The sequence below is a fragment of the Clinocottus analis genome, unplaced genomic scaffold (genome assembly GCF_023055335.1).
Source record: "Clinocottus analis isolate CAN_PGR_092001 unplaced genomic scaffold, fCliAna1.0.p SCAF_6, whole genome shotgun sequence".
Lineage (NCBI taxonomy): Eukaryota > Metazoa > Chordata > Actinopteri > Perciformes > Cottidae > Clinocottus > Clinocottus analis.
In genome coordinates this window covers 9596691-9608987 of record NW_027176218.1, presented here as the reverse complement: position 1 = coordinate 9608987, position 12297 = coordinate 9596691, and the positions used below count along the sequence as shown (strand labels likewise).

At 41.2% G+C, this 12297-nt stretch overlaps 1 protein-coding gene across 2 annotated transcripts in view; it reads left to right on the top strand.

The window, feature by feature from the left end:
* scaper (S-phase cyclin A-associated protein in the ER) overlaps positions 1-12297 on the top strand; it is a 54418-nt gene that overhangs the window by 39671 nt on the left and 2450 nt on the right. For both annotated transcript variants that reach the window (XM_068603345.1, XM_068603344.1), the window contains 4 exons: positions 676-905; positions 2536-2691; positions 4922-5156; positions 6641-6790. In XM_068603345.1, the coding sequence (XP_068459446.1) occupies positions 676-905; positions 2536-2691; positions 4922-5156; positions 6641-6790 (771 nt within the window). The remainder of the gene's footprint in view (positions 1-675; positions 906-2535; positions 2692-4921; positions 5157-6640; positions 6791-12297) is intronic.

Genomic DNA, 12297 nt, shown 5'->3' with positions numbered 1-12297 from the left:
TCTATGTTCTGGTATGCGTGTGTGTAAGCAATAGAGTAAAGCAGTGGGGGTTGCACTGCCATATGAGCATGTACCCTTTTAATTAGATTTGTGGAGAATGTCGGTGGATTTACCTATGCTGTCAGCATGCACCCCAACCATTAGACCAAATGAGAAGGTTTTACCTATGCAAGGTTTTCCATGTTATGCAGTAGCACTATATTTTAACGGGGCCCTCTGCTTGTGTGTTTAATGTGAAGAGAAATGCTTGGCTGACTCCCTATTTCATTTTGTTCTATAGCCTTTTTAAATGGGCTTTATCTTGTCACAATGTAGCTTATGCTTAGAGCATCTTTACTTGTTTCCACAGCTTTTTTGTTGTGTGGCTGAGGAAAATGCCCTAATGCTTTTTTCTGCCTGAAGCTGGTGAATGTTCTCAGTAAATGTGCAAATAATGTGCAAAAATCATTTTGCAAATCAAAAACAGGTCGTTTAACATTAGTGTGCATGCAATTTTCAATGGCCCTCTTTTGTTTATTGTTTATTATGTTGTCCTTTTTGTGGTTTGGATACTGTCAGATGTCTGCATTAGAGCTTTTTTTTTTCTCAAATAACACAGTTTTTAATTATTATTATTTTCATAGTATATAGGTAAGCTACCCTACCCTTAACATTATTTTTCTTCCATTCTTGCAGCTGTATGTCCCAGATGAGGACAAATCTATTTTTGGGCGCAGTGTGAACAAACAAGTCTTTGAGGGTTTGACGACAGGATTGCTGCAGACCATTGCTACCATCCTGGGGTCCCTGTGGCCGCATATCTCTGAGTCTGGACAAGTCGAAAACACATGGATTTCCTCCCCAGATGCCAAGGTCAAGAGTTCTGCCACAGAGTCCTTCAACACGCGCACACAAGACTTAATCAGGTATTTTCCTTCCCATGCTCTGTACTACTGACACTGTTTCTCCTCCTCCTATATGGCACCTCTTTTCTCATTTCACAACCTTTTTACCTTCTTTAGTACATCCCTCCTCTACTCCTCTTCACTGGGTTGAGAGTTGGTCAACCTCTGATATCCTCAACAGCGTGCCTTATGTAAAGATTTGGCTGACAAAATGTCAGATCTCTTGGAAATGGTCCAACTGGTGTCTTGTTAGAATGGGAGTAGTGTGAGAATGAGGGTGTATTCTGGCATCCTTCCAGCGTGTACTTTTTCCACACATTCAGCACCACATTTCAAGTAAAATCCGTTTTAGGGGGAGGGCACAAAGTAGCATAAACAAAGAGCACTTCCAAAGCTTTGAAAGGCCTCCTTGAACCTGGCGTTGGAGCTAGCCATGTGGGTCTGGGTTGTAGGAGTTGGGGCTGTGTTGGAGAAATGTGGGCTGTGAGGAAAGGCAGGCCCGGCCTGATGAAGCCTTGTGGAAGAGTGCAGTCTTTCCACCACCCCTCCCACAAGCCATGATTCATCTGGACGGAGCAGCTGCACAGGCCCACCACTCTCATCCACTGACCCAGTCGTAACCCTGGAGACAGGCGAGGGCCTGAGAAAAATGGTGTCGTCAGACTGGTAATCCCAAGTACGAGCACAAGATTTACATCTACTGCCTTGTATAATGTATATGCTAGTGAGGACAAAAGATCAAAACATTTTTAGCTTTTGCAACACTCTCCCATTATGCAAACCCATATATCATGTAGAGAGGAGATCGCCATTTCCTTTCCTCTTATTACCAGTTTTTCGGTTTGGCTCTTTGTGCTTTTAGTTCCTTATCATTGTTCTAAATGTTGAGACAACAAATGGCAAGTTCGACCACCAGGCAGGTTGTCAAACGGAGAGCAAGCATTGTACAAATCAGTCGGTGTGAGGAAAGATCCTTTCAACCCACATAAAGCTTTAGAAGAGGATCAAGTCAAAACAATGGGCCTTGGTTCAAGTGTCAAATGACCTGCAGTGGAGGTTGAAAACGGTTATAATCACCTGTTTTGAGGGGGACCTCAATGAGTGACAGTTCTGACAAAAAAGGTATGCGTAAGAAGGGAAGAGTCAAGACGATGATTAGAAGAGGATCCATGGCTCCAGTGACCACATCAGCTACTAGAAAGCCTTGATTGGCAGCTGTAGTGTTGTATAGATTTGTGTAAGCTGTTGGTGCCTGAGCGGAATCCAAAGGTCCAAGCATACTGGAGCTGTGAGAAGACGGCCCCGGGTTAGCACACTGTTAAGGGCCCGGAGCTGGGCTAGCACAGGGGCCACAACAACAGTCTAATGACACTATTAGCAATGATTTGTGGCTGAAAGAGTACAGGGAACATGATCATGAGACCTGTCATTGGCAAAGACAAATTGGAGATATTGCAGTAATAGCAGGGGTGGAGGGCTTAGGTGAGGTATCCGTTTTCAGTTGCAGTGCTGTGGAAGTATGCACAGTAAAGGCCTTTGTTTGCCGGTGTGAGATGAGCTTTTTTATATAAAGGAAGTCTTCTGTCGTACATTTGGGGTAAATTATATTAACCACTGCATGTTTTTCTTTTCTCTTGTGTGTTTCTTTTAGCTATGTCGTAAACATGGGTTTGATTGACAAGCTGTACGGGTGCTTCTTGTCGATCCAAGGGCCGGTAGACGAGCTTCCTAAGATGTCTGCTTTCCTCCAGCAAGCCTCAGCTCTGATGCACAGCATGTGTAAGCTGTGTTTTGTCGTGACCGGACGGTGAGCAATTTCTCTTACACATGTGATCTCTTGAGCTTCCTCCTATCAACACACAATCACTTTTCTGTCAGTTCTTTAATGTCACAAGGATCCATAAAGATGAGGTTCCTGGTTCCTCAAACAAAGACTGTGGTTCCTCTACAATCAGCTCGCAGGTCGTTTCCTCCAGCCAGCTAGCTGGCTAAGCTGTCGTTACTGCAGATAGAGATAGGCATCTACTTGACCCAGTGCTCTGTCACTCACCATAAACCTTAGCCTGTGGCGTGGGGGGAGCCCACCCACGTGTGCTACAGTGACCTCCACTCAGAGAGGTTCAGTGGCGCCGCTGACGGAGGCGACGCACACAGTCACACCAAGGGACATCAGTGTCCAAATTCCTCACTTAAAAGGAAAATAAATGCTGACCACGGTACCAAGGAGATGTGCTTTGATGTTGTGCATTGCAATACAAGTTTAACTGATACAAGCCTTATACATTGTAATTTTCTTGTAGCATATAGGTATCAATCAAGCCAATTAGGTTTCCTTTCATAAGAACCCCACCCCTTGGCAGGACATTATGATATTCTATTTGTGTTTTGAAGTGTCACCCTGCTCTACCTTGCAGCTGGCAAGGTAGAGCAGCAACAATGACCAGCTGTTCACACCAGCAACGTAGAATATATCTACGGCAGTTTGTCACTGAATATCTGTGAGAAAACATAGTGTCAGACTTTGCAGGTTTAATGAGACCAGTGTTATGATCAATACAGCAGCCAGCAAGCTTTTGTTCTGCCAAGTTTCTCTGTGTATATAAGAATGCTCAATGGGTTTGAAGAATATTTTGGCCATGCCAGTTGCTGTGTCAGGGGATTATAATGGCATTAGGAGGCTGTGTTCTTGCCTAGCAGCATATTTCACGCAGAGCCTGTTGGCTAACATCAAGTATCAGCATGCGCTGTAGGTTCCATCCAGAGGTCACACACCCTCCTTTCTTCATGGCTGCAAATCATAGCTTGTGCTGCTGTGGTAGTCTTAAATTGTCTGTCTGTACTAGCCGAGGGTTTTCACCAGAGTCTTCGGGGTTGCTACTGAGAAGAATGTATAACACTGATGTAGCATTCATATCACATTTTCTTTGTCATTGCAGTGTAGAGTCAAAATAGTCAAAGAGTCAAAATAATGCAATAATGTTAAGTGTGGGGTATAGTTTGACCCTGCAGGTACTGATATGGTTAGATAATACTTTTCAACTTATTTAATGTTTTTAAAATGTTGTAATTGTTCATTCTCTATGATTAGATGATTCACCTAAATGTATCTTTTGAAGCTCCTAGCATGACAACTTTTCTTTAAAATAATTGTAGCTGGACTGGCGCCTTTTCTCCATCCTGTGAAGTTTCTATTTAATGTACCTCCTCTTTCCAAGCAGCATTATTCCTGGCTATGTTGTTAATTGGGAGGTTCAATGAGAGGATATGTTACTAAGCTCTTAACCAACATGGTGGCATCTTGTTGGAACCAAACAAACATATCACCTTGAATCCTCTCAAGCGAGCCTTGATTAAATGTGCTAGAGCACTCAGCACCTTGTCAGGCGGCGCTGTACAATCCGCCAGCTTGAAGAAGCTGCCTTGAGCTTCACGTCATGGCATTACTATGTTTACTGTAGCTGGATAGGGAGCGGAAGAGACTATCTTAAATCTTGAATGTCCCACTCTTCAGCTGCACCCAAACTGTCTGGCAGTGAATTCGACCAGTTATATTAAAAAAGTGAAACCGATTGGAAGCTCCTTGCATGCAAACACTAATACAACTTATTCCATAAATAAACAGAAGCACATGAGGAGCATAAGATGAACTTAAGGAGCAGCTGTGATCCAACATGTCAATATGCAACACATGTTAAAGTCTATGCTTTTTCACATGCAGCAGTCTGTTGAGTCAGGTAATACAGCAGCACGAACAGGGTATCTCCCATCTAAAGGGAAAGTCATCTTTGAGCCCTTGTCTGATGAGTAAATCTAGAACCTGTCATGGTCTAGACTGTTATTTGTGTCCGTAGTCTGTTTTTTCAGTTATTTCCTATTTAAAAAAAATGTTTTTGCATTTAACAAGCAGCATAAAGTCACAAATAAAGACTTAAATGTTACTAAGTGTTACCAAGTATCATATCTGTGTGTATTTATTTATGAGCACTATTTATTTTTTGGTTTCGCTGACAACACACTTGCCCTCTCCTCCTCTCCAGTGCTCCAAGTATATTTGACAATAAACGCCAGGACCCGACTGGATTGACGGCCCTGCTGCAGTCCACAGACCTGGTGGGAGTGGTGCATACTCTGTATTGTATCCTGCTGCACAGTTTCTCGCCAGAGTCTTCTTCCCAGAGTCAGGAACCCTACGGCCCTGGGGTCATCCAGGTGGCTTTACAAGGCATCCGCTTCCTCAACAGTTTTGCCCTGCTTGACCTATCCGCCTTCCAGGTATCATACAAAATATTCAGTTTTCACTTTTACAAATATATCAATTCATAAAGATCAAGTAGATTTAGCTATTTGTGACAGAAGGGTTTTTTATTTCTGCATCTGATGTTTGTTTGAGTATTTTCTGTATTATAGATATTTTATTATACTATATATATTTTATTGAAAAATATTCACAGCACACGGTTTCTTAAAGGAATAGCTGGTATCTTTTGCATTACCAAACTGGCATTTAAATAAACAGTTGAAAGAGCAATTTAAATGGTATGTCCCTTATCACATGTGGTACCATTTCCTACAAATATTTAAATGATACTCCCAGGATTTAATTTTTTCTTCTTTTTTTTAACTGATGCTAGTTCCTTTGTTAAGATCCATGAGAAGAGGAGTTACTCTCCCTCGAACAAAGCTGACCTGTGGACATAAACACAAGACTGCCCTCTGACCCCGGGTCAGTGGTTGGGGTTGAATAGAGCCCGGTGGGTCAGCAGTTAGGATGGAGCACGAGCGATTATCACTGTATGCAGGGCCGTACATTACCCACCCTGAGGAGGAGGGGGCGACAGCTTCACTGTGCTAAGTCACCACAAAGACGGGAAGGCACAAGAGCAAGCAAGAATGCTGTTAATTATTTTAATGTCTTGTGGTAATTACTTTGAAGCAGCTTCCGCTCGGGCAACTCAAAACAGCTGGAAATGAAAGCATTTCACTGCCGGAGTTTTATGAACATTTTAAATAATGTTTTTTTTTTGTTTTTTTTTTTGTCCGAGGGTTGTAATCACCTTGTGTTTCACATTACCTGCATAGCACCGGCTAGTAGGTGTTGCGGGGGATGAACAGAATACAAGCCTTAATGGGCTCTGCTGCCGCATCAGCTCCCAATAATTAGTATAGAAAGGAATTTTTAAAGAGTTCAGTGCAGTATGTACAGGGTTATGCAGTGGTTGCATTTTGGAAAAATATGCAGCAACAAACCTGTAATTCCAAAAGAAGTAACGTTTCAAACAGTTTTATTTTTTTTAATCTAAATTTATTTCACCATTGCTAAATAAGAATTTGCATAACGAAACAAAAAGTTCCATTTGACAGCTGGTTCAATGAGTTTGAAATGTTCCCTCTATGCAGAAGTTATAAGGCCTAAAAACAGTCTTTAGCTTCTCAGCATTGTAACATCCATGAATGAAATGCCGAACACAAACTTCCAGTGGAATAGTGATGATCTTATGGTGCTCCGTCACACGGACATGTTTAATAAATACTGTCTGTGAGACGGTTCTAGCATCTCATTTCTGAGCAGGATTGGGGTGTTTTGCGGAGGCACCCCGTGTAAGTTGCTTATACTCTTATGCCATGTATGTTCCCAGCAGCAAAACTTATTGTCATTCATTACTTTGTATTGTTATTGTATTGAGCTCTTTGTAATCACAATGTTTGTCTTAATTTACTGTAAAACATACTAACATGTTTTGTCCGTAACCTGTCAGTCTGTTCTAGGAGCCGAGGGCCTGTCTTTAGCTTTCCGACACATTGTCAGCTCCCTGCTCTGGTACTGTACCCAGCATTCCTCTCAGGAGCTTCTGCACGAAGTCATCATCTGTGCGGGCTACTTTACTGTGAACCACTCGGACAACCAGGTAAACTTGCTTGAACCTGCAATGACTGCACAGAAATGTATTGACTTTTTTTCTTTTTAATAAAAACAAACTACTCTAAATATTAAAAATATATCTCAATACTTAAAGCTGTAACTTACTACTTGCTTTCGTTATTTATCAATATACCAATTAAGGAGGAGGGGGCAACAGCTTCACTGTGCTCCAAATCCTGAATGTTTTCACTTCATATGTATGTAACGACTATTTTCTAAGAATTTTTATTTTTTAAAGAAATGTTTTTTAATATTAAATGAAATTCCCCATAACTTAACTTGATGTATAAAAAATGCTTGTTGCCGAACAGGTTAAACCTTAAATTACTCAAAGTTTACTTATGGAAACATCGAGCATGAAAAGCTCATAATATGAGAAGATGGAATCAAATAATTGATTCTCAAAATAGTTGCCTTTTTTTTGTTTACCAAGTAATAGATTAAGCTACTTTAATGTTTCTTAATTAATTATTTGCTAAAATTGTAATTGATACATTTTCTTCAATCTGGTAATTGTTAATTTCAGCTGTATTTCATTCTTTCAGTTTTTGAAAAGCTGTCTGCTGAGTTAAGAAGAGCACAATAATATAATCTTACTATTGATCTTTTCCTGTATAATTTGTCAGAAAAGGGGTGTAGTTTTGTAATTGTAACAAAAAGCACCTGTTCAAAGATTCATGAGTTGGCACCTTCTTGCTCTGGGTCTGTGTGTCGTCCATTGTACCACAGAGTAACCCATTGTTCCTTCCTGGTAAAGCAGAGCAGCGTGCTGGCCCCGGTGTTACAACTATTTAAGAACTCTGTGGATGTGAGCAGGATGTGATGGAGCAGACCTGGCTGCTGTGTAATTGGCTGTCATGCATGGCCCGTCTACCGGGCCCCTGATTAGCCATGCTACAGTTGGCTGGGCTTTGATTATGTTAAGCCTGACCCACACAGGCAGCCGCCACAGCTTCAGCCTCAAACCTCTGATATGTCATTTATGTCCGCACGGTAGCAGTCGACCCCCATGACAACTATTTATAGGCTGATTCTCTTTTCCCAGATTTCCTTTACTTCTAATTAAAGGGACTTCCACCATGGACCATGGTGCTTTCTACTCCGCTCCTATGCAATTTAATTAATGTGATGTACAGAATTAGCATCTGTTGGTCAGATTACATTTGCATTTTATATTGAATAATTGAATGAGAACTGAAAATTAAATTAAGTGGGTGACAGATGATTCATCTTTGAACACTCACAGCGATGTTAACGGGGCAGTCGCGCTTGACTGTTTTTGGTGAAGAAACACATTGCTAATTTGATGCAAAATCCATAACCTGGATACTGCCCATAAGAAAGTCCAAAAAGAAATATCATATTTAAGTATCTGTTGTCGGGAAACAAGATCCCACACAACCTCCACACAGAGTTGATCTTTGCCAGTAGTCCAGTTCCTGGAATGCGTCCACTCAGTTCCGCACCAAGATGGATGGCGTTAAGGAGAATATTTAGAGCAGCTTGAGCTTTTCTCAATCTAATGTAAGCATTGGCAGAATACAAAAGCAGCCCAACCCGAGGCCGTGCGTTGGTGTCACTGTCAGCACAGTATTCACACACGTGTGTATACTGGACTGTATATATGTGTATACATATATAGATAAATAGATAGATAGAGATATGTATGTGTGTGTATATATGTGTACATATATATAGATATATAGATAGATAGATGTATGTGTATAGATAGATAGATAGATCTCTATACATACATACATACATATATATATACATACATACATACATACATATATATATACATACATACATACATACATACATACATACATACATACATACATACATACATACATACATATATATATATATATATATATATATATATATATATATATATATATATATATATATATATATATATATATATATATATATATATATATATATATATATATATATATATATATATATATGCGCGCGCATGCATACATATGGGGAGGGAGGGCTGAACTGTGAAGCAGCAGTATATATGTAGTGATGTATTCCCTCAGCTCTGAGGGCATGAATAATTTACCTTGTCACACAAAAAGCCATTGGTAGAGTGACATATGTATGCTTGTGTGGTTTTTAAGTGTTTCTCTGCTTGTGGGGGCCACCGAGCCATGTAGCCATATGTTTCATTGTCTCTTGAAAGTATCCCCAGAGACCTTTTGACATAAAAAAGGCAAAAGAAATGACACGTATTTTGCAACTGACAAGTAACTGCACTTCCTTTTTCCCCTGAAAGGTATGTGCCGGTAATCTCCTTGTCTTTGAATACAGTGATTCATTTGTGAATCATCTGTGGTGATGATCGGTTGAATCTCTGAGCTGACGAGATTTTAATTGTAAACTGTTGACACGTTAACCCACCTGATTCCTGCTTGCGCCTTAGAAAGACACAAGCAGTGTGGAAATCTTAAAGAAAACCTTGCATTTTTTTCAGTACATATAAAAGGCCACACACACGCAAGCAAAGTAAGCGACACAAACAAATGCACACAGAAGCGGGTCTAATTTCAGGTAGCGTATGAACGTTTTAGAAGCGTAATGGTATCGTTTCCCTGCACTGGCTCATGAGACCTGACTCCTATGCTTATATTTTGTAAACATTTTTTTTTTTTTTATACTTGTAAGCATCACAAGAGCTGTGGATCACCTCTAGACTTCACATCCCACACACATCTCCAGAGCTCAGCCTTATCTGTGGGGTCATTCCTCTTCTTCCCATTCTCTACAAGGGCGTTTCCTCTGCCCCGCAGGCCTAAGCCAAGCTTTCGGCCTGTAATTCCTGTTAACCTGATGTTGAAACGCTCCCTTCAGCAGTCCATTACAGCCAAGACAACCAAGCCGTTACTGCCTGCAGGGTAAGTGCAGCTCCTGCAGACCATAGGGAGCCAGCACCAGGGAATACACACAGTGTATCACACAACGGAGTAAACAAAGGCAGAGTAACACAGACAGACACACTCTCCACTAACTGGCAAGAGAGAGCCTGATTGTTAGCTCTGTAGATGATTTACACTCTGCTTCAAGGGTGAGCGCAGGTCCAACTGACTTTAAGTGAAGCTGAGGACATTTTTATCCCTGCAGACCTTTCAGTGAGGAGTTTCCATTTGTCTGTAACACTGTCATCAGGTTAGTTTCAGAGCAGAATTATCAGCAGTAAAGATCTGGAGGGGAATGACAGCATCAGTTCATTGAGATAAATAAAGAGTTATTAAGCTTCATTGTGTAAACGGCAGTTTTTTTTATGGGATTTTAAAAACACTGACAATGCCTTAAAAGTCAAGTTGGAGTGTCTATGTCAATGTCTGCATTGCCAGCATCTAATTGTCCAAAGGTAATTTACACAGCGTCTTGTGCACGTCTCAATCAGCCTTTGTAAATGTTGTAAAGAGGCACCGAGCAGTTATTTGGCTAACTTTGTTTTGTGGCGCATGCTGTGCGTCTCGTCTTATCAGTAAGGCAGTTCCACTCGGATGGATCTGGTTTGTATTGTGGATTCGGTGTCAGATATATGGCCCGGCTCTGACGCTGTTCTTCCTGAGGTGTTGTCTAGACGTTACAGGGAATGGAAATTATTCTACACATTCAAGATCGTCGCTTGTCTTCTGTGTGTAATTAGAAATGTATGAGATTTATATCCTGTATTTTCCCTATCCAGCTGGGCTGCAGCCTCATGCACACAGCCTGATTCTGCTATTTCATACTGTGCTTTATTGCACGGCGGGAAAATGACTGCCTCTGGTTTCTCCTCTCCGTTCCTAAATCTGCTTTGACTTTGGTTGTCTGCTTCGACTCTGGGTTTTCCCGAGAATTTGTTTGCGTTTCAGAACATTAACTTTACACACACTTTGTTGTCATTGTGGACAGTGAGGAAGTTATGTAATGGAGGCGTCATAAAACTCTGTTTGAAAATGCCAGGTCTCTGAACTTAAGAAAGAACAGAGCAGCCAAGACACTTGAGTTTTTACTGGGTCTGCGTTATACGCGAGCCAGATGCATGGGTTCAGATGCTTGTTGTTAGTTTTATGATGTCAGGCTTTGAGCTGCAGATACTTCAGCTGAGCTGGGAGAGGCAACGCTGTGGCATAATCTTTAGTTGGAAACCATTTTGGGCTCTGGTGTTGCTCTTCACCTGGTAGAGGCGTGGAAAGTTGGCAGAAGATTCAGTTTCTGTAACATCCATACTCTTCCTGCCACCAGGTTTGTTTTATGTCTTTCTGCATCGTCAGGCACTTGAGGGTGGACAATTTGTTTAGGCAGCTGAAGATGGAACTGTGCGTAGTGTAGGATTATGAGATTGCTGGGTGATTTGTGGGTTGGATCTTCTCGGAGCCCCTGCTCAAATATCCAACACTTGCTTTGGTGTTAAATTATGATACCTAAACCATAAATATCCTGGACTAAAACCCAAGAATAAATATATTCTTTAGCTTTTTCGTCTTCTTTTTTGGTTTTGGCTTCCTGATGAATTCAGCTGCATGAATCCCTCCCCAGAGCCAGTTTTTCTTCGAGCAATGTTGCAACAGACAAGATAAATATGATGAGGATTTAATGGAAAGTAGAATGAAAATGCTAAAACTACATGCAGTGAAAATAAACAGCTCTACTTTTGAAAACAGCCAGAGCTTGCCTTTTTTTTTTTTCTTCCGTGAGTGGATGAATTTGTCGGAGTCCCACATTCCTTTGTGAAAAACACTTATTGAGTCAGTGAAACTGTGGGGATTTAGTTCTTGCACTGTCACACACACACACACACACACACACACACACACACACACACACACACACACACACACACACACACACATTCACAGCACTGTCTACATCTTAATACTGTACTCCAGACTATTATTTAATGCAATACACAAACACACAAGAGCAAAAATTAACACTCACATTTCAGGTTGACAAATGCAGTGCTCTCAACATTTTTAAGTATTTGTAATGCATTAAAGTTTAGATTGTTTGACCTATCCATATGCATCCTTTAAACAAAGCATGATAGGAAGTGGCACTGTTTTGTGTCCCTTTGAACGCCGCTGTAGAGGGCCGCTCTGAGAAGCTTCACCTTGAACTGATAAAAGCGATGAATTATCGCTTTGTTTATCCTGCTGTTGAAACTTGGAGTGCATTATCAAAGGAGAAGCCAATGGAAGAGTATTAGAGAGTGTATTTTTAAAATCTTGTAAATCTCGTGAATTTATGTCACCGTGACTTGGGGACCTCACCTTGCCCTTCTGGTTTCTATTGGCATTGAGGCCCCAGACCCATAGTCTGTAACTGTAAAGTAGTGCCTCGTTTTCTCAGCCAGGATTTAGCATTCTGACCCCCTGGCTCTCGGAGGTGTGCTCATGGTCTTCTCAGACTCAGGGGAGATGACCAGAGCATTAGGCCGGGACCCCTTCATTTGCAGCAGTCCCCTTTCTAATCAAATATGGCTGG